The sequence below is a fragment of the Vigna unguiculata genome, chromosome 8 (genome assembly GCF_004118075.2).
Source record: "Vigna unguiculata cultivar IT97K-499-35 chromosome 8, ASM411807v1, whole genome shotgun sequence".
Lineage (NCBI taxonomy): Eukaryota > Viridiplantae > Streptophyta > Magnoliopsida > Fabales > Fabaceae > Vigna > Vigna unguiculata.
The window spans coordinates 4,652,461-4,672,677 of NC_040286.1; the positions used below are offsets into that span (position 1 = coordinate 4,652,461).

General features: G+C 34.1%; 5 protein-coding genes across 5 annotated transcripts; 3 read left to right on the top strand and 2 right to left on the bottom strand.

The window, feature by feature from the left end:
- The first annotated feature begins 417 nt into the window (after positions 1 to 417).
- Positions 418 to 4,307, top strand: LOC114194689 (aspartate--tRNA ligase 2, cytoplasmic). Its single transcript, XM_028085055.1, has 10 exons — positions 418 to 1,031; positions 1,511 to 1,621; positions 1,720 to 1,833; positions 2,030 to 2,320; positions 2,415 to 2,525; positions 2,649 to 2,702; positions 3,313 to 3,392; positions 3,482 to 3,597; positions 3,756 to 3,870; positions 3,969 to 4,307. Exons 1-10 carry the CDS (start codon positions 525 to 527, stop codon positions 4,093 to 4,095), a joined length of 1,626 nt encoding a protein of 541 aa, XP_027940856.1. The 5' UTR covers positions 418 to 524; the 3' UTR covers positions 4,096 to 4,307.
- Positions 4,308 to 5,497: 1,190 nt separating this feature from the next.
- Positions 5,498 to 8,887, top strand: LOC114195426 (nuclear nucleic acid-binding protein C1D-like). Its single transcript, XM_028085900.1, has 5 exons — positions 5,498 to 5,793; positions 5,894 to 5,949; positions 6,104 to 6,158; positions 6,517 to 6,737; positions 8,668 to 8,887. Exons 1-5 carry the CDS (start codon positions 5,583 to 5,585, stop codon positions 8,674 to 8,676), a joined length of 552 nt encoding a protein of 183 aa, XP_027941701.1. The 5' UTR covers positions 5,498 to 5,582; the 3' UTR covers positions 8,677 to 8,887.
- On the bottom strand, positions 8,837 to 10,145 carry LOC114195425 (early nodulin-like protein 1). Its single transcript, XM_028085899.1, has 2 exons — positions 9,856 to 10,145; positions 8,837 to 9,482 (listed from the first exon to the last, which is right to left on the bottom strand). The coding sequence occupies exons 1-2, from the start codon at positions 10,037 to 10,039 to the stop codon at positions 9,115 to 9,117; spliced, it is 552 nt and encodes a 183-aa protein (XP_027941700.1). The 5' UTR covers positions 10,040 to 10,145; the 3' UTR covers positions 8,837 to 9,114.
- A 2,614-nt stretch (positions 10,146 to 12,759) lies between these two features.
- On the top strand, positions 12,760 to 13,232 carry LOC114194278. The gene has a single exon (XM_028084404.1). The coding sequence runs from the start codon at positions 12,836 to 12,838 to the stop codon at positions 13,082 to 13,084; it is 249 nt and encodes an 82-aa protein (XP_027940205.1). The 5' UTR covers positions 12,760 to 12,835; the 3' UTR covers positions 13,085 to 13,232.
- A 795-nt stretch (positions 13,233 to 14,027) lies between these two features.
- LOC114194277 (transmembrane 9 superfamily member 8-like) lies at positions 14,028 to 18,737 on the bottom strand. The gene is made up of 7 exons (XM_028084403.1): positions 18,481 to 18,737; positions 16,679 to 16,843; positions 16,485 to 16,594; positions 16,294 to 16,399; positions 16,099 to 16,211; positions 15,845 to 15,998; positions 14,028 to 15,548 (listed from the first exon to the last, which is right to left on the bottom strand). The coding sequence occupies exons 1-7, from the start codon at positions 18,586 to 18,588 to the stop codon at positions 14,391 to 14,393; spliced, it is 1,914 nt and encodes a 637-aa protein (XP_027940204.1). The 5' UTR covers positions 18,589 to 18,737; the 3' UTR covers positions 14,028 to 14,390.
- Between the last annotated feature and the right edge of the window lie 1,480 nt (positions 18,738 to 20,217).

Here is a 20,217-nt window from a genome sequence, read left to right on the forward strand (position 1 = left end):
TTCAACATTTTTTTTTTTGTTTACATAATCCTTAGAAAGGAAACAAATAATTCGTACTAGTAGTTGGGTTAAAAAAAATCGACTTAACATAATTTTTTTACACTGACTACAAAGTTTTAACTTTCATTCAAATTTTCAGGTTGTGGTTAGGTTTTATTAATTAGATTTTGGTAAAAGAAAAACATAGCCAACAGGGATTGACTAAAAACTTAATTTAAAAAAAATAATAATTGAGCGAGACATTGTTTTATAAACTGTTAGAAAGACGAAGTAAAGTATGAACCCTGCGTGCCAAAGCCAATACCATGGATTTGCATTTCCATTTTCAAATTGGATAACCTCTTTCGTAGTATATATATATATATATATATATATATATATATATATATATATATATATATATATATATATTCTCTTCCTCAGTTAAAAAATACACAACCCTATCAATTTTATTTCAGTGCCTCAACATTTTAATCTTCTAAGTTTTTAGTAAACCCAAAACCCGAATATCGCACACCAAGACGATGTCGTCTTCTGAGTCCCAAGACCCGGCCGCTGCATCGGAGGCCCAGATTAGCAAAAAGGCAGCCAAGAAGGAGGCCGCCAAGCAGGACAAGCTCCGTCGCCGCCAGGAAATCGCCGCCGCGTCCGCCGCCACTGCAAATCTCTCCGTCGACGAGGCTGACCCCCTCGCAGCCAACTACGGCGATGTGCCGCTCATCGACCTGCAGTCCAAGACGCCCACCGATGTTAGTGAGTGGACCCGCGTGGAGGCGCTCGGCTCTTCGCTCGAGAACAAGACGGTACTGATCCGAGGGAGGGCGCAGACGATTCGACCGGTCGGGAAGAAGATGGCGTTCTTGGTCATAAGAGAGCACGGCTACACGGTTCAATGTCTGGTGCAGGCGCAGCCCGATACGGTGAGCCCGCAGATGGTGAAGTTCGCCGCCGCGCTCAACCGCGAATCCATTGTCGATGTCGAAGGCGTTGTTTCGATCCCCGCCGCTCCCATCAAAGGCGCCACGCAGCAGGTTTGTATGTTTTCAGTTATTAGGGTTTGTGAAGTCTGTAGGTTATGGTTGGTTCCTCTTCGATTCAATGCTCTCTGTAGTGGCAGTTGTGCAGAGTCTCTGATGACATGCTCTTTTTTAGTATGAAAAATATTGAATAGTGTTTTTCGGTGTATAATGTTATAATTTTGTTTAATTGAAGATTTGGTAGATTAAAGATTAGTGGTTAGATTTGAAGATTGTGATTGCCAATTGAATATATTGTTAGTATGCTGTCTCTTCCATGGAATGGAGTCGCGCTGACTTTTATGAAACGTTTTTTTTAATGCATTGGAAATCAGAATACTGTAAAAACTATAAGTATTGAATTGTGTTCTATATAAAGGATATTGTATGGTTTACTTGAAGATACGTATTTTCATGTTTGCTTTTTTTGTAGGTATAGAATTAGTGGTTGAATTTGGAGTTTGTGGTGTTTATGGCTTGGTTTGTTCGTGCAGGTGGAAATTCAAGTGAGGAAGTTGTATTGTGTCAGTAGGGCTGTGCCTACTCTGCCGATTAATCTTGAGGATGCTGCTCGGAGTGAGGTTGAAATTGAGAAGGCTCTTCAGGTTCTCTTTAGTAAAGATGTTTCTTGTTTATTTGTCTCTGCATTTGTCTGAGGAATGTGCTGTCATTGTTACAATCTTGCTTTTGTTAATGGCTGCAGGCTGGTGAGCAACTTGTTCGGGTTAATCAGGACACGCGATTGAACTTCAGAGTGCTTGACGTGCGAACACCAGCTAATCAAGGAATTTTCCGTGTTCAGTCTCACGTTGCCAATGTATTAATTTATTTTTTGTATCTCCGATGATATTCTGGAGACTTTATATTTTACCTATTATTGGGCTTACTTCAATTTTATGTTTATTAAAATAAAAATTGCATGCTGATTACTGAGACTCTTACTTAAGCTATGCAATTGTAGTTGGACTCTGAGCTGAATGGTTTGATTAACTTTTAATTGCTTAATTGTGCAGGCATTTAGACAGTTCTTATTATCTGAAGGTTTCTGTGAAATCCACACTCCAAAGTTGATTGCTGGATCTAGTGAGGGTGGAGCTTCTGTTTTCAGACTTGACTACAAAGGCCAACCCGCATGCCTGGCCCAGTCACCTCAGCTTCACAAGCAAATGTGTATATGTGGAGATTTTGGCCGTGTTTTTGAGATTGGTCCTGTATTTAGAGCAGAAGATTCCTACACTCACAGGCATCTGTGTGAGTTTACAGGTCTTGATGTTGAAATGGAGATTAAGAAGCATTATTTTGAGGTATATTTGGCTTGTTGGCAAATGTTATGTGCTTGCATTTGATGAATCATTGAGGGACATGAATGATATGCTGATGATTTGAGTTTCTTGGCAGGTTATGGATGTAGTTGATAGATTATTTGTTGCAATGTTTGACAGTTTGAACCAACATTGCAAGAAAGATCTGGAAGCTGTGGGGTCTCAGTACCCGTTTGAACCTTTAAAGGTGGTTATTTTGTATTATCATAAATATCTTTTGTAGTCGATTGTTATGTAGTGTGGAATGTCAGATGTAAATAGATATTGTGCTACTTGTTTCTGATCTGACAATAGCCCTGCGAATGTGCAGTATCTTCGGAATACACTACGCCTAACATATGAAGAAGGGATTCAGATGCTCAAGGTATGTTTAAAATTTCTAAATTAATTTACTAGCAAGTGGTATATAAAAGAAGTGGATAGGATGATGGTGATGCCTGAATCTTACATCTTTATTTCATAACACCTAGAGAAAAAGGGAAGGGGTGTTTAAACTGCTAATCTGAGTATGTCTCGCACATTTTAATCTGTATATTAGTACACAAACAATTCTCAAAAGTCATGCAATTCAATATTTGAAAATTAAAATAATGTTTAACCCAAATTCTAAAATTATATTATAAATAAATGTCACAGGGAGACCATGGTAATGTAAGCCTAACTAATTAAGCTATTTTTCGTTCTAGCTCATCCTTTCACTCTTTCATTACTAGTTGAAATTCTATTTAGTTCAAGATAATTGCTAGGAACACCCTCTCTATCACTATCTACTAGTTGCCAAAATTGGTTGAAAATTACTAGTTTGGACGGTTCCTACTTCCCATTTAATGACTCCTGTTGATTTAGAAGTGCGATCCACCAAAAAGTATTTGTGGTGGTTAGATTTCAGTGACGTTGAACGTAACTTCAACCCAAACTTGAATTAAGCTGTAGAATAGTAGGAGTTTTCAGTATGCATGTTTTGCTATGTGCAGGATGTTGGAGTAGAAATTGAACCTTTTGGTGACTTGAATACTGAAGCGGAAAGGAAATTGGGTCAACTAGTCTTGGAGAAGTAAGTCCTTTTCTTGCCTTTTTTTACAACCAAATATTATCTTTTAATGTGACCTATTATTTAAGCTAGTTTGCTGCTACTGTATGTAGGTATGGCACAGAGTTCTATATCCTTCATCGATATCCTTTGGCTGTAAGACCATTTTATACAATGCCTTGCTACGACAATCCATCATACAGCAACTCCTTTGATGTCTTTATTCGAGGTAGGCAAGAAGTTATTTTTGTCAAAAATTGCATTTGCATGACAATCTTGTCCAACAGACATATCATGTCTGGTTTAATTGTCATGCTTCTTTATATATATGGCTGTGGTTTCTGTTCCTGCTCTGATTTGAATTAATATGGGTTACCTGTTCCTTAGGTGAGGAGATAATTTCAGGAGCTCAGCGTGTTCATGTGCCAGAGTTTTTGGAACAACGTGCAGCAGCTTGCGGCATTGATGTCAAGACAATATCTACATACATTGATTCTTTCAGGTATTATTTTTCTCATCTTACTCTTTTCTCATACTACGAGTTTATGTAAAAAAAAATGTTTATCAAAAACTCATTGCTTGATTTTGATAATTTTCCAGATATGGCGCACCGCCACATGGCGGCTTCGGAGTGGGGTTGGAACGTGTTGTGATGCTGTTCTGTGGCTTGAACAACATTCGCAAAACATCGCTTTTCCCTCGTGACCCACTTAGGATTGCACCATGATAATGTTATGTCCCAACAGTTAGTTGTTCAAGCATTCAGTCTTTCAGTTTCTTTTTTATGTTTAATCCTGAAACATTAAGTTCGCAGTTTTGGAGCTGATATTTAATTTTATCATGATAAAATGTTTTGAGATGATGTAACTGTCATTGTGTATTGAATTGGCCCAGTTTTATGAAGTCCATCCATCTCTCTCCACTAAATCGTGAATCTTATTATCCTTTGAAAACACTTCAACTTTAGCTTTGAAACTGGGAATGTTGTAATTTACTTTCGTATATACTCAAATCAAGATTAAATTTTGGTTTCTCACAGCATAAGCATTAAATTTATAAAGCTGACTGCAATTGTGTTCAAAACATGGTTTATATTTCTGTAAATATATCTTTAACTTATCGGGATTGGACTGATCGAAGTTTTTGACAGTGCATAAGTCCAAATGATAAACTAAGAGAAACAAAATTACAAAATAATATCTTAACGTACACTACCATTTCTAATAATATTCTCTCCCCAAATATCAAGACATTGAAAAATATTTCTTTAAAAGTATAAAATTTGAGCGAATTTAGTAATAAATCGAGATTCAGTACTTTCTTAGCAAGTAATGGAGCTAATTAAAAAGGTATGTCAAATAATTAAACTTGCAGTATTTTAAGATTAACCGAACATCAAATTTATTCTTATATTTTATAATTTTATATTGTCACATTTTAAAGAAGTAATTCTTAGTTGATTACTATTAGAATTAAGATTTCAATTTGTGTTTTATCGAAAGACTACTATAACCCTTATCTATATTGAATTTTATTTAACTGAACATTAACAAGAATTACTCTTTTATAATTTTAAAATCTTTTTATGATATAAAAAATAAAAATAATAGATATTAAACATTAATAAACATATAACTTAAAAATTAAATTAATGCAACACTTTATAATATTTCATCATTTATTCTGCTCTCAGTTATCTTTTTCATTTGAAGAGCAGGACTTTATAGTTTTTTTATCTAGCCCAACAATGCATAATTTTATTTTATGTCTCTTCTATTTTTATTTTTTTCATTTTTGATTTAAAAATTCATTCAGATTTGCAATTGGACACAATTTAATTAAAAAAAAAAAGTTTGGTAATCTCTGAGAAAGAAAGAAAATACCTGTTCTTGTTGTTTTGAGAAGTCTCACTTTACTAACAAGACAACGGATTGGTTAATTCAAATTTAATTTTGTAGAATTCCTCAAAAATTAATTAATATTATTATACTAACATTTTAGTTGAAACGTTTAAATCGAATCTTAGTCTTCTTATCTAATCCCTGTATTTGAAAGCAATTATCCTATACCTTAGAAAAAACAAATTCAAATTTGAAAAAAAAAAGTAATTTTATATATGCACGAGTTAACTACACTAGATTAACCTTTGTATCTCATTTTCTTTTCTTCTGTGGTTACATCAGTAGATGAATTGTTGAAGAGGAAAAGAAAAAAATGATGAAAGGAAGCGAAATTGATGGCATAGAAGTACCAGAAGCAGTGATGGAGAATCTGAACCGCACTCTTGGAAGCCTTCAACAGCTGGAGACTGAGTTACCCCAATTCCTCGCTCTCTCTGACCCTGACCTTCTCGCTCAACTGCCATTTCTCGAACGCGCTCACTCACTCTTCTCACTCGCCAAACTCACTTCCACCCTCTTCTCATGTCTGCTCTTTTCTCCCTCAACAATAATCGCGCACCCCTTTTGTTAATCTAGTTATTCCTCTTCAATTCAGTGTTTTTCTCTTTTTTCTTTTGTGTTCAGTGAAGTTGAGGTGCAGAGGGGTTAACCCAAATGATCATCCTGTGAAATCCGAACTTGTGAGTTTTTTTTTTTTTTTTTTTTTCTGTAATTGGTTTTCTGGGCATGTTTTATACTGTCTTGCATGCTACTTTTGTTGTTGAAGTTTCGGCCTGATTTGTGTTCTGTTGTCTTGCTTGGCTTATGATTTTGCTTTTTTCTTTTTTCCTCCAGGACAAGTTAAACGTGTTGCAGAAGAAACTGGAGCGGCTTACGCGGTTGAGTGAAGGTACATCACTGGTTTTTAGCCATTTGTTGAGTTTTCATGTTGAGAATGAGTGTCCATGCTGCATTGATTTGAGAATTGTCTTTCATTTTTGGGGTTTTAAGGTTTTGTTAGCAAGGTTGGTTATTTTCTTTGTTCCAGTTCTCTGATTTTAGAATTTTGTTGTATTAACTTCAAGGGGATAATTGACTTAAACAAACAGGGTTGCACATTTGACAATGTAGATTTGACTCTTGCTAGTATTCTGAGTCTGGAGACTTTTCCTTTGTCTCTTTTTTTAACACTCCTTATGTGGCCTTGCGTGTGTGTCTTTCATTTTGAATCTCATGTCTGTCTGTGAAGAACTGGCTGTTTCTTGCAGCACAGGAGCAAATTAGGAACATAAATGAAGGGGAGGAATTAGAGATGAACTATGAGGAGCGGGCTGGTCAAAAGAGGAAGTATCCATCTTCTGAAGAGCCATCTATTCAAATTGATGATATGGAGTCCCTGGTGAAAGTAAAGGAGGAAAATCTTGGTTATAATAGTGGAAATGTTAAGGGAACAATGGTAATTGACATTTCAGATGATGATGATGATGAGGTACTTCAACCTTAGTTTTCCCAAATTCTTGTAGTTTCTATGATGTCCTTGTTTACTATGCAACTTTGTTGTCTCCCAAATTTTATATATTTAAATGGAGTAACTGCATTGTGATTTGTAATGGCTGTTAAGAATTTACTCCGTCAGTAGAATAAGGAATTTTGATCCAACACACATATTAGGGGGTTTTTGGATGTTCACAGATGTACTGCTAGATACACTATTTTAACCAACAGTTTGAAATATTTGTTTGTTGCTGTTAATTATTGGAGTGACCTTATACTTTTACTGATATTTAATAGTTGAAGTTCGATATTTAGTTTTTCAAATGTCTTCATATGAGTAGATCATTCTCATAAGTAAACTTTTTGCAAGTTAAAAATTGGTCATATCAATTTTAAAACGTACCAGTTCATAGAAACACGGGGTAAGTTGGAATACATGTTAATCTTGTCTGAACTGTTAGTAGTGTAACTAATGCAACATGTGTCTATTTTTTCTCAAGTTGCATTGTAGGGTTCAACTTTTAAACGTTATTGGAAGTTTTATGCAGAATAGTACTAACCGAGCTAATATTTAGGTTTAGTAGTCATAGTTATTGACATTGGATGAACAAGGGTAGGCTTGGACTGGCATTTTATCAAAGTGGGACACATGTTACTAAATAAGAAAGTATCTAATAGTTGTTAAACTGTTGATGCTGATAATGTAAAATGCAAATGGTAAGTTTTTTTTTTCTCCTTTTACTTCCTCAATGGCTCCAACATGACAACGTTGCAGGGTAGTGGATCATAAACTTTTAGTTAGTGAGTCATTGTAAACTTTTAGTTAGTGAGTCATTTATACATAAAAGCGTCTATTTTCTCAAACCATTAACAACGTCCAAGGTGGATTCATTTCATAATGTTGTACTTTTGAAGTAGAGCAACGGATTCAAAATCAGAGATTGTATGATATTTGAATGTGGAAGCAGACTAAAAGTTCAACATTTTTAAATGAAACAAACCAGTCATATGTTTATAGCAAGATTTGGTAAAATAGTTTCCTCAGTAATTGCGACTAGAATTTCATTCTGTGACTGACAACTTAGAGTAATTAATGTGACTGATGGAAAGATGATTCCTGGTACGTATATATGAAGGCCATTCCCTAGCTGATTCTGAAGCAAATTAGTATGTGTGTCACATTTAAGTATAGTTTATTTGTCTATGCATATGAAGAAAAGAAAGTATTTTTTTTTATTCATTAGTCATCCAAGTATTCATATACCAGTGAACTGCAACAAATGAAATATGTGAACTTGTTCCGGTAAAAATACAAATATTTATGAATTCATAGAAGCCATTTCTTTGATGACAAGTAATGGTTCATTAGGGGTGAAATTTGAGTATTTCATTTTCTACATTCTTATATTAGTAAGGTGCATCTTTTAGGCCCTTGGTTTTTTTTAGAATATCAATAAATCGTTAATTTTAGGGGATGGAATCCTCGTGTAATGAGAGTAAAATAATAAATGCATGGAAAAAAATATGCTTATTGGTGGTTATTTCATTTTATAGGTTCTCCTTGGTTGCTCATAATTCTACTCAATTTGAACAATCTGTACCAAAACTAGAAAGTGTGAAAATGATGAATGTTTTAAGCAATTATAAACAGTCTCGCATTCCATGATTTTGTTCTTCATTTTTATTATGAAGTTGTTATTATATTAAGGGTCTATGTTATTAATACATTATGAATATGTTATTAATACATTATGAAGTTGCATGACTGAAATTCACTTATGTTCAAAGTTGTCAAACTTTTTAGCCTTGTATGACCTGTGAATTCAACTTGTAAACAAAGTTTGCTTAAACATTAAAAATTAAAATATAAGAATAATTCAAACTTGCATATTTTCATGACTTATAACTTTGCCTTGTTTCTGCAGTTTATGTGAATAAAGGAGCTGTGTTTATGGAGGAGGGAGACTCTTGGATGACTTCATTGGTGACACAAACATAATCTCTGAAGTCGCAAGTGACGACGAATGCTAAATTTCAAATTTCGACTATCACAAGCACCTTTCGTTAGTGCATGGCAGTTCCAATGTGCTGCTGTTTCACACGTTGTTGTTGTCACAGATTTTGAAATAAACATTTTCTAACAAAGTTCACTTGTTTTCAACTTCTATTCTCTTTTTGTGCCACGTCATTTTGTACGAGCCACGTCATTTTGGATGCGCATAATCTAAATTTAAAAAATTAATCATATAATATTTCCTAAAAAAAAAAAAAAACAACACCTGACAATCACCTCACTGTGACTGTCTCATCCCATACACCCACACTGCACTTAGTAACACCAAAGAACGTGCAAATAAAGAACTCAACCCATTTCACATAAAAAGTCCCAACATAGCACCCAGAGCCACCACGAGAATGCCCCCATGCAAAGCATTGGCACTGCTAGTAGGAGCAACAGCAGGACCTTCAAACTCAGCAAGAAAAGGTGCAGGAGCAGGTGCTGGTGAAGAAACAATGCCACTGGATCTTCCCCTTGGAGTCAAAACCACCACCACAAGCTTCTGACCCTTCTCACAGTGACCCTGTGCCCCACTGATGAAGTAGAATGGCCCAGGACGGTCAAGCTTCACCTTCGTTGTTCCATCACTGTGCACCTTTATAGGGTTTGAGGTGCTGCAGTTTACATACTCTTCTCTGCTCACTTGCAAAACTGAGTCTTTTCCACCATCATATTTCCAAACTGATGAACACAGAAATTTCAAATTTTTAAGAACGTGTCAGAAGATTAGGAATTCCCCACATTACCAAGCATGTCCAAAAGTTATCGGATTAAATTGTATTTCATCATGAGAACCCTAAAAGCATACCCTGTTTTGATTCAAAATATGAAACTCTTCGTTCTTTAAATGCAAGAAAGAAAACAAACGGTCATTTTTATTGAAAACTGCGATATTTGGAACCTTATCATTGATCTGAATAAAGAACATGCAAACAGCAAATGTTTACAATTTAAGTTATGAGCTGAAAACATATCAAGGTAAAAAAAAAGCATCAAGATCATTAAAAACTAAAAAAGCAAAGAGTTTGAGAAACGAAAGCTAGAAAATAGTTACCAAGAAAGTCGCCAACTTGGAAACGAGACCTTTCTGCCCATTGGTTAAGTGAGTCTGATTCAGAGGCTGGAATTCTCCAAGCATCAGTCTTACCTCCAACTAGTATTTCCTTAGCTACAGAGAGGCCGAAGAGGATGAAGAAGGTGAGCAAAAGAGAAGAAGAAACTGAAGAAAAATCAGCCATAATTTCTTATTACTATTCCCTTTGAGTCTCAGAGTTAGAGAGAAAGAAAGGAAGAGAACAAGAAAGATGGTGAATATGGAATGAGAGTTGAAGTGAAGAAGAACAACCTTTGAGTGTGTCGTATTTATGGGTGCGGAGAGCAGAAACTAGCCGTTTAGTGACATTGGGAACAGGAAAATGTAAAGATGACAGAGTGGAGCATGGCGTGGGGTCCACTGAGTTTTGTTTTATGTTGTGACGTGTTTGGGTGCCCTCTGAATAGTAACGGTCAAAAACGTTTAATATGACAAAATTAATTGAAATTTTGGAAGGTAGTGGTGCAGGGTTTCTGAGTGCTAAAATTGTGAGGAAGGGAATACGAATCACTCTTCTTCTGAAATTGAATACAAAAGATGGAGGATTGAAACGGTGGATTCTGTTTCAGAACACATCTTAATAAATTTTCAATACCAGTATTTTTATCAGAGGAATATATTTTAATATTCTTATAAGTGAAAAGATTCGAAGGAAATGATTGATTTGAGTGAATTTTATGGTGAAATTTGAATTATTATTTTTAAGAAATTTGAAGGTTAGAGTAGACTGAACTTAAGAGTAAATTTTGTGTAAAATTTAAGTGATATAATTAATAAAATGATAATTAAATAATATAATTAATTTTGAATTTTGTTCTTCATAAATAAAAATATTAATAATATTTATTAATTGAAAAAAATAAATATTATAATATATTTGAAGTGAAAAATAAAATATTAAAAAATTATTAAAGCAAAGACGGATGTGGGTAAAAGATTCAAGCACATCGAAACCTAATAACAAATGTAACTGAGTAAATGGAGAGAAGCACATCAAATACAAATTGAGTGATCTCTTCTATTATTTCTTCATAATAGACATGTATTTCCATGAAGGAGGATCAATAGTAGTAGAGATTTTCTAATATAATAAAGAAGGGTAGAGTTATAAAATGATAAACTTTTCTCCCAAATCTCCTCACAATGGATCCAAAATGAGCATAATCTTATAAATCATCACCCGTAATTTATTTCCTTCTATTAAAACACGAATACCACTGTTTCTCATAAATTACCACTTCATTTTCTGCCCATAAGAATTAGAATTAGAATTGGAATTACTAGACTCCAAGTGCATTGGTCGAACCCTATCTTTATTATCTAGAATTGTTTCTCTCGAATGTACGTTTTGGATTTCTTCTTTCCACCATGAGAAACAGCTTTCTAGTTCGATCCCAGCAAAGGAAAAACTTCTTTAAGCATTAGGAGAGATTTGACTCTTCCAATTTTTTTGTATTCAAAGAAAAATTAATATATAAATAAAAGAATTTTTTAATTTTATTAAATTTTGTGTATTTTGGCCCTCTCAAATTCGTATATATTTATACATAATTGAACCAAACAAAGATGACATGGACAAAGAGGTGGTTGGAATTTTTTTCAATGAAGAAATTGTGGGCGGAATTCAAGATTATTAATGTTACTAGCGTACATACAAGCTTTGTCATACTTGTATATACACATTTTTTAATTATATATATATATATATATATATATATATATATATATATATATATATATATGATATTATTAGTAGACAATGATAATATAATGTAATTAAATTAATATATAAAATAAAATTATATTTATTGAAAATAAAGTGAAATATATAAGAAAATAAATGTAAAATATAAATAAAAAGAGAGAATTATCTTTATATATTGTTATAAATACGTGAAAAAATGTAAAGACATCGTAAATTGTTGAGTTTGATAAAAATACTACATAAGTGATAATTAAATTATAAAAAGAAAATAATTTTTTAACAACTAAATTTTAATAATTTTCTTGAAGTAACATCTTTTAAATGATTTTTTATTTTTTTTATTTTTCATATTTTTATATTTTAAAATCATTTAAAAAATATCACCTTAAATTATAAAAAAAAATAATTGTCAAAATATCACGGTTTATTATAAAATTATAAACTATTTAAAATTGTGGAATTATAAAATTATAATGTTATAAAATTAAAAGATTATAAAATTACATGTGATTTCACTAAAGGGGAACATTACAATTAGTCCATCATTCAATTAACCATCACATCATCTGATTAACAAAATAGATATACGTTAAGAATTGAAAATTATAATATTTTTATCGCAAAAGTTTAATAGAAATATTAAGAGAGATTCAATCGAAAGTTTTTAAATTTAAGTATTAAAATATCAACATATAAACATTATTTTAAAATATATTTGATTATATAAATTCTTTGAAAGCGTAGGAATAATTTATAAAATGGAAAGCACTCATGATATTTGTAATCTTTTAAAAATCTTCTGGTTGAGACTATCAGAAGTGAAGAATTGTGTGTGTGTTGTCATCACAAAAAAGAAAAGGAAATGGAATCCATGACAGAAGGTTGTGTTTGGCTAGGGTGAGAGAAACATGGGTTAGCTTCATGTCAAGCACATTACTACTTAAGGAGAAGTTAGGCTTTTGTGGATAGATAATTGAAAAGTGGTAGCATGATGTGTTGGTCAAGCAGCATGCATGCTAAATCTGCTGAACTCCAGAGGGCCACTTCAAGGACACGTAGTGGCTACGTGTTGGGAAGACATAAAAGTTGGGGTCTAACGTGGCTTCAGAACATTTCATGGTTTATTTGAGACATCATCAAAGTTGGAGTGTTACATGGGTGAAGAGGTAATAATAAGGAGATATTTGAGATAAATAGAGAAGAGTATTGGTAGAGGAAGAGAGAGAGGAAGAAGAAATGGATCCAGAAAAAGCTCAAGCAGAGGCCTCAAAGAGACCCCCAGGTCATGGTGCTACTGAAGTACTTCATCAGAGGAAATCACTTCCTTACAGCTACACCAAAATGGCTATAGCTGGTTTGCTAATTACAGCTGCAGTGGGGTACACTGTCTTATATGCGAAGAAGAAGCCTGAGGCTAGTGCTAGGGATGTGGCAAAGGTTTCTGCTGGAGTTGCACAACCAGAGGATACTCACCCTCACAAATAGTTAACATCTACTTTTATCACATTCCATCTAGTATACCACTTCTGTCAAACTCTTAATATCAAGTTCTAATGACACGGCTTTTTCATTTCATAATGTTCTTTCTTTGTGATAGTAATAAATTGTTAATTACTTACGATTACAATTGTAAGAGAGGATTTATTTCTTGCTTCCATCTTAAATTAAAATATTTAGTATATACGCTTTTCCTTTTTTATCTTTGAAATTGTCAAATATAACATTCAATTCGTGATATGTTTCATTTGGGTTTCAGTTACCTTTCAGTCCTGCCTGCCATTGTCATGCCTACAAATTCTGTAAAAACGAGTACTAAATATTAGACCGTCATACAATGATTAAAAATAAATTTTAACAATGGAGTTAAATGCAGAGCAAAGTTAAGCTACCAAGTATAGAAGCTTAAAAATGAAAAAAATATCGACAAATCTTGAAGGTTAGTTCCGTTTTTTATCCTGTACTTTTTTCAGAGAATTTGTTAGTATGATGTATAATTAAAGATAACGGGGAACTTTATTACCTTGCTTTGTACTTTATTTGCTGTCTAAGCATTTCTTTTGGTAACATTAAGCAACTATTTTGACACTAGTTGTTTAGAACTTGATACTCCTTTACTTTCTATTTTTCACCTTTGATGCTTAGAACGCAAGCTAAGCAAATTTCGTGACACTTTAGTGACACTCAAATAGTTGCTTTGAAATGCATAAACTTTTCTTCAAGCCTGCTGTACTTGTCAACAACCTATTATATTGCTTGCGAAGGGAAGTATGAATGCAAAACCTCGAAAGCATTTGACTTGTCGTATCATCGGCCAATGAGCTCATGTAAATACCAAAAATATAATGGTAGCACCTATTGCCTGGCAAATTTTCGATTAGAACAAACAATCTAAAACAGGCAACATTCAATCATTTATCAAACGTGAAAAAAAATGTCAATTCAACAGATGCTCATAAGTGCGAACTACGTTGTTGGGATATCATTTTTATTACACCGCTAATAATAAAAAATCATCTGACAAGGAGCCAACTTGTACTTCTCCGAAAGTAACACAGAAAACAGCCAAGTTAAGACTGCAGCGTACACCTTAAAATCTACACTTCGACAACTCAGGCAAGTAAAAGATATTGAAACAAAAGAATAACGGTGTTGTCACAATTCAAAACTGCATAGAATAGGTTACATCTGATTCTGAATTTGACAGCGGTACCTGAATTTGAAAATCCTTACACAAATGGTCTTCGTCCTTCAAGAAGTATAGTAGATTAATCCAACCCACTGATTGCTATTACTAATCAATCTTGACCGAGGAATAGATGAGCCTTGTGAACCAAAAGCATGCATAAAATCCGATGGATCCAGTTACAACGAAGAAGGCATAGGAAGCTATAAGCATGTAACCGAAGTACAATAACCCAGATACCAACTTTGTGATTTCAAGCTTGGTGAAGAAGTAGAATGTTGCATAAAGAAATAGATAAAAAGCAGATGAGCCAGATGTGAGGTAAGACCGCCACCACCACAAGTAATCCTCACTGCACAACTGGAAGTAGCAGAGCACAATGGTTATCTCAGCACAAGTGACAATGAGGATGGCAAAGACCAAGAAGAGGAAGCCGAAGATGTAGTAGAACTGATTCAACCATATTGAAGTGAGGATAAAGAAAAGCTCAATGAAAACAGCTCCAAATGGAAGTATTCCTCCGATCAGAATTGAGAAGACTGGGTTCATGTACCATGCCTGCTCAGGGATCTGCCTCGGGATTTTGTTTGTCTTCACAGGATTTTCAGTTGCAGGCCTCTTAAATCCAACATAGGCACCAACAAAAACAAGTGGAACCGATATCCCAAACCATAAAAAGATCAGGGCAAACATTGTTCCAAATGGCACTGCTCCAGACGATTTTTGTCCCCATATCAGAGCATTTAATACAAAGAAAATGGCAGAAACGATTCCAGGGAACATGATTGCAGTTTTGAGGGCAATTTTCTTCCACTCTGCTCCTTTGAACATTTTATATAAGCGAGCCGAGGCAAAACCAGCGAAAATTCCCATGAAAACCCAAAGCAAGAGCATGACCGTCATTAGCCCACCGCGGTTTGAAGGAGAAAGAAACCCCAGGACAGCAAACATCATTGTTACTACTATCATTCCAAAAAACTGAACACCAGTTCCAACATAAACACATAGCAAATCTGGGTTGTTTGGTGGCCTAAAAACATCACCATGGACAAGCTTCCAACCCGTCTCTTCCTGTGCTTCTTCTTGGGTTTCTAACTCATTGTACTTTGAAATATCACGGTAAAGCGTACGAAGCATTATCATTGCTACCATACCCGAGAGAAAGAGAACAATCATCAATGAATTCACAATTGAGAACCAGTGAATTTGGTCATCACTCATCAGCAAATAGGCATCCCATCTTGAAGCCCACTTCACATCACTCTCCTAAATGCAGAAAAAGGTAAAAGCAATCTAAGAAGATGACAAAAGATGACAATAGTGGGAGTAAGATGACTTCCCTTGGTTAGAAGAAAGCATGAAGAAATTAAGCTACGACAAGGAAAAAGAAAAAAGAAAAGCTATATTAAACTAGACAACGACCCATTAACGCCATGAACAATATCTACTAGGACATACTTCATAAATGAATATTTTGAACTACTTGGCTTAATCCACCAATACCCATCATTGAGTACCAAAGAAAGTATGCATGTACTATGTTTAAATTAAAATAACCTCACCTGGAATTCAACATCATAAGTGAAGATAATTTCCTTGTTCTCTTCGACCTCTTGAGGAGTGTTGGAATTCACAACTGTGTGTTTGGCATGAGGGTCACAGGTTGTCAAACGGGTGGCCTGTTCATCCCACTTCCCTTCAAATTCGTGTTTAACACTGCACAGAAACATTCGTATCGGAAAATCAATATTGCATACAAACCACGACTGCTAAATGGAATAACTTAACCAAACAAAACAAGCGCAAAAATACTGACCTGAAAGGCTTAACCTCAAAGCCCACAATTCTAGCAGATTCAGTAAGTGTATCTCTATGATACTTGACAGTAAAGGCCAAATGGTTGTGAATAAAATGCTTTTCCTCCTTGCTCTGTGTATTTCAACAAAGTAAGCACAAGAAAAAACAGGGCACTCACAACAATATACATTGTTCTAAAAGATGCAGAGCATACCCCAGTATACTGCCCTTTGAGTCCAACATGGAAACCAAGTTGATAAACAGTAGAGTCCGGTTCCACCCGTTTTATGGGAACAACTAGAGGAAGGTTATCTAGGATCCTGCAAGTAAAAGGCAGGTTACAAGATGTCAACATTGTGGCAGAGAAGTGGAATGAAAACGTATGAAAATTATTAAACGCCATACATGTTCACTCGATACTCATCATCAATCTTCTCTTTGAATTCTTTTGCAGTTTTGGCATCAAGTTTAAGCTTACAAACAATATTGCACATTTGTGGTTCACGCATCTTAAACTGCAAATATGTCACTCAGTAAATAAGTTGATAACCATAACATGATTAGCCAGGAAAGAATTAAAAATGCCATATGAAACATACCACATATCGAGAATTTTCAATGCGATCACCACGAAGCACTTCTCCAAGATTTTCAGCGCTATCCACTATTTTCTCTGGTGCACAGTACGGAAGAGAATAATATGTATATGGAAGCTGGGTCTTTGTTGACGTTAATTTGTTTACTTTTACTTGCAATGAATCTCCCTGGACCATATAAATAGATAGTCAGTATAGAAATATATCTACCCATGCATTCCTGGATCTCCGTTATTATTAATTTGAAAGGTAAAACTGGACATCAAGAATACAAGGGTAGAAAACAATGCTAACAAGATAAATGAGGAAGACCGAAAGCTTAATTACATAATACTTGTGTGCACCCAATGCATCTGATGGGTTGTTATATGTTAAAAGAAAACACGGGGCAACAAAAACCACCCAAAGAAGAATAATTATTAAGTTTAAATGTGCAATTGTCCATAAAGAAACGAATAGAAGAGAAAAATAACCAGAAACAATAAAGTGAAAGAACAAAGTACATCATTAGCACATTCATAGTAGTAGGCCACAAATGGTTGTTGAGTATAGGCATAAGACAATCTAAATATTTATCTGCTAGAGAACAAAAGGCCACATTTAGATTCCCAAGACACAGCTACCTATCAGCCTTGGACAACATGTAGAGCCATTAGCCGGGCTATAAGAAGAATATATTTTCATGAATTCGTGAAACAATATTCAGAAAAGACAAAATTTGATTATATTCTCCTTATCAAAACAACACAAAACCAGTACCACAGAGTGTGCGTGTGTGTGTGGTGAGAATGTGAGGAGTTAATCTTACGATATCAGTCAAAATTTGTTTCAAGTAAACCAATATTATGCTCTTTTCAAAGTCCCACTCGAATCTTTACTTCTTTAATCAATACATGAAAGTAGAGAAGACAGTAAAACTCACCGGTGAAACAACATAAAGAGTAAACACACAAGTTACCAGACCTATATCAAAAATCTTCTAAGAACACATTTAAAAACCTTCACACATTTAAAAACCTTCACACACTCCACTTCAAACAGGCTACTTCTAGATACACGTTAGGGAACATGCATACGACATAGGAAAATTGAAAAACAAAATTGGGGCACGGGCTAGAGATAAGACAAATTCTAAAAACCATGAAATAACACACTCGTAAATTTAATCTTTAAACTAAAATAAAATTAAAATTTTAAATCACAGTAAAGAATTCATGTTTCAAAAATGAGTAAAGGTCACTATAGACATAATATAATAGAATGCTAGAACTCATTTAGTTATTGAAGCTTCCATTGAGTATCTAACAATTAACATGAGCACGTATCCAACACAGCTAGCATTTAGAAGTCTCCGTGCTTCTTACATTACAAGCTGAGCTTATATTCCATCAACCGACAACACATTTCTACAACAGAGTCTATCATCATCACAGAGACTATAACTGATCAAATCATCAAAATGCGTCACACACACCGCACCGAAGCAACTATACCTTTTCACCGACACCAGATCGAAGTTAAATTAACAAACACAATATCAACAACAACACTTCCACACACAAAAGGCGTTGATACACTAACACCGCAATGTCGCCAAACTATCACTAAGAAAATGCAGACATCACAGCCTAACTAAAAAGAAAAATAAGAAACAATGTAATACGAATATAACATCGGTCATATTCATCTCAGATCTCAGATTCAAACGCAGATCGAGCGGTTATGAAGCGAATAGACGATAAATTTCGAAAAATAAAACATTGCGTGTAATGTGAAATTGAAATGGAGATGGAAATGGAGTAAACCTTCTGGAAGTCCTGTGGTGCAACGCCAGGGAGGTAGAAGCAGAGTGCGCCATGGATGAAGAGTGGAAGAAGAATCGCGGAGAACGCCAGGGACCTCCAAAACGCCATGGCGTTTGAGATCGAAACGACAGAGAAAAGAAAAAGAGAGAGAACGATAGATCTGTGTGAGGTCTTTCGAATTCGTATTGTTATGTTCGTTGAGAGCAGAGAGTGATATAATAAGGGGTGAAGAACGAGGTGAAGCTTTTTCTCCGGTTACTCATGGGTACGGTTATTACTTCATTCTCCTCACTGATGTCGCCACGTCACTGCTTTGGCTAGAAGCGAGGGCAAGATCGGAATTTCGTATTTTATGAGATTGTTGATTGGAGGGAAAATTAGGAAGTCACTTATTATTATTAACTTGTCAATGCTTCTTCAACCCAGATCTGTAGGAATGGTAAACACTACTTCACAGAAAATAAAATATACAACCAAATTTTGTTTTTTTTTTATTTTATTAGAGAAAAAAAATGTTTTTAAAATTCAAAATTAAAATGTGAGATCTGAAAGTTTCTTAAAGCAAATGTTGAAGACGATAATTTGATTAAAATAGAGCTTGATGAGGAAGGAAGTTTGGTAACGATTCTAACTAGTGTAGTTTGATTAGAACGATGGGATTATTAAAACCTTAAGTTAAACCAATGCTGTCGGCAAAACAATAGCGATGTGTTCATTCATGCACTCCCTGAACAAAAACAAAAACATCATATAATTAAAATAATACATTACATTATACTAAATACTTGTGGTCAGATCTTGAAATCTCTCAAGATGTATGTTAGGTTGGGTTGTCATTTCTCATGAAAACAAAGTTTCGTATACAAAAAATGATGAGCATTTATGCATAACTTACCCATTATTCCTGTTAAAGCAAGTCATGAGGAAAGAAACATAACCAAAAAAAGTTATAATTGGTTTGTTTAGTTAACGAAAATAGCTTTTTATTAATCTTAATTTTTGTCTTAAACTTGAAAAAAAAAATTGTGTTTAGCATGTGTAAGAAGAAGAAAAGTACTTAGGTTGCCACCGACAAAGTTCCAGCTCAGTTACTGAGTTGCAACTTGGATACAACGTAGTGGTTACGGTTTGTACTTTAAAAAAAAGTTTCTCTATCAACAACTTTAAGAAAAAGAATAAAAAAATAAAATAAGTCTATTATCTATGCACAAAATTTAGTTTATATATAAATTAAAAAATTAAGAAGTTAAGAGTAAGTTTGTAAATTAATATATAAAAGCTATTTTATACTTTTTTAAATTCATTCTTTAATTTACTTTTAAACAAAGTTCAGTTTATAGAAAAAAAAAATTGTTTTGTTTTTCTCTCATAATAGCTTTTGTGGAGATTTTTATTTTCTCAGACATATCGTAAGTGAAAGGTTTTCAATAGATTAATGTATATAAGTTAATTTTCACTTGTAGAAAATTGTATTTCACTTTTTCTTTTTTTTTCTTTTTCTCCTGAATGTGTTCATGAAGATTTGTTGGAAAATTTACCTGTATATACTTATTAGAATAAATTAATATATGCAAACGAAGAAATGTGGATTAGTAAATGATTGTGAGAACACATTGCTATTAATTGCATTATTTACTCGTTAATTATTATATATGTAATTTTTGTTGATGACAAAAAAAATATGTATATGTAATTTTGTCAATATTCTACCTTTTTGTGGGCCGCATCTATTGCTGG

Coding starts and splice junctions, on each gene's coding strand:
- LOC114194689 (XM_028085055.1), top strand. CDS start 525: ATGTCGTCTTCTGAGTCCCAAGACCCGGCCGCTGCATCGGAGGCCCAG. Junction 1,622..1,719: donor AAATTGAGAAGGCTCTTCAG/GTTCTCTTTAGT, acceptor TAATGGCTGCAG/GCTGGTGAGCAACTTGTTCG. Junction 3,871..3,968: donor ACATACATTGATTCTTTCAG/GTATTATTTTTC, acceptor ATAATTTTCCAG/ATATGGCGCACCGCCACATG.
- LOC114195426 (XM_028085900.1), top strand. CDS start 5,583: ATGATGAAAGGAAGCGAAATTGATGGCATAGAAGTACCAGAAGCAGTG. Junction 5,950..6,103: donor ATCCTGTGAAATCCGAACTT/GTGAGTTTTTTT, acceptor TTTTTCCTCCAG/GACAAGTTAAACGTGTTGCA. Junction 6,159..6,516: donor GCTTACGCGGTTGAGTGAAG/GTACATCACTGG, acceptor TGTTTCTTGCAG/CACAGGAGCAAATTAGGAAC.
- LOC114195425 (XM_028085899.1), bottom strand. CDS start 10,039: ATGGCTGATTTTTCTTCAGTTTCTTCTTCTCTTTTGCTCACCTTCTTC. Junction 9,483..9,855: donor CCAAGTTGGCGACTTTCTTG/GTAACTATTTTC, acceptor TGTGTTCATCAG/TTTGGAAATATGATGGTGGA.
- LOC114194278 (XM_028084404.1), top strand. CDS start 12,836: ATGGATCCAGAAAAAGCTCAAGCAGAGGCCTCAAAGAGACCCCCAGGT.
- LOC114194277 (XM_028084403.1), bottom strand. CDS start 18,588: ATGGCGTTTTGGAGGTCCCTGGCGTTCTCCGCGATTCTTCTTCCACTC. Junction 16,212..16,293: donor TCAAAGGGCAGTATACTGGG/GTATGCTCTGCA, acceptor TGAAATACACAG/AGCAAGGAGGAAAAGCATTT. Junction 15,549..15,844: donor CTTATGATGTTGAATTCCAG/GTGAGGTTATTT, acceptor TTCTGCATTTAG/GAGAGTGATGTGAAGTGGGC.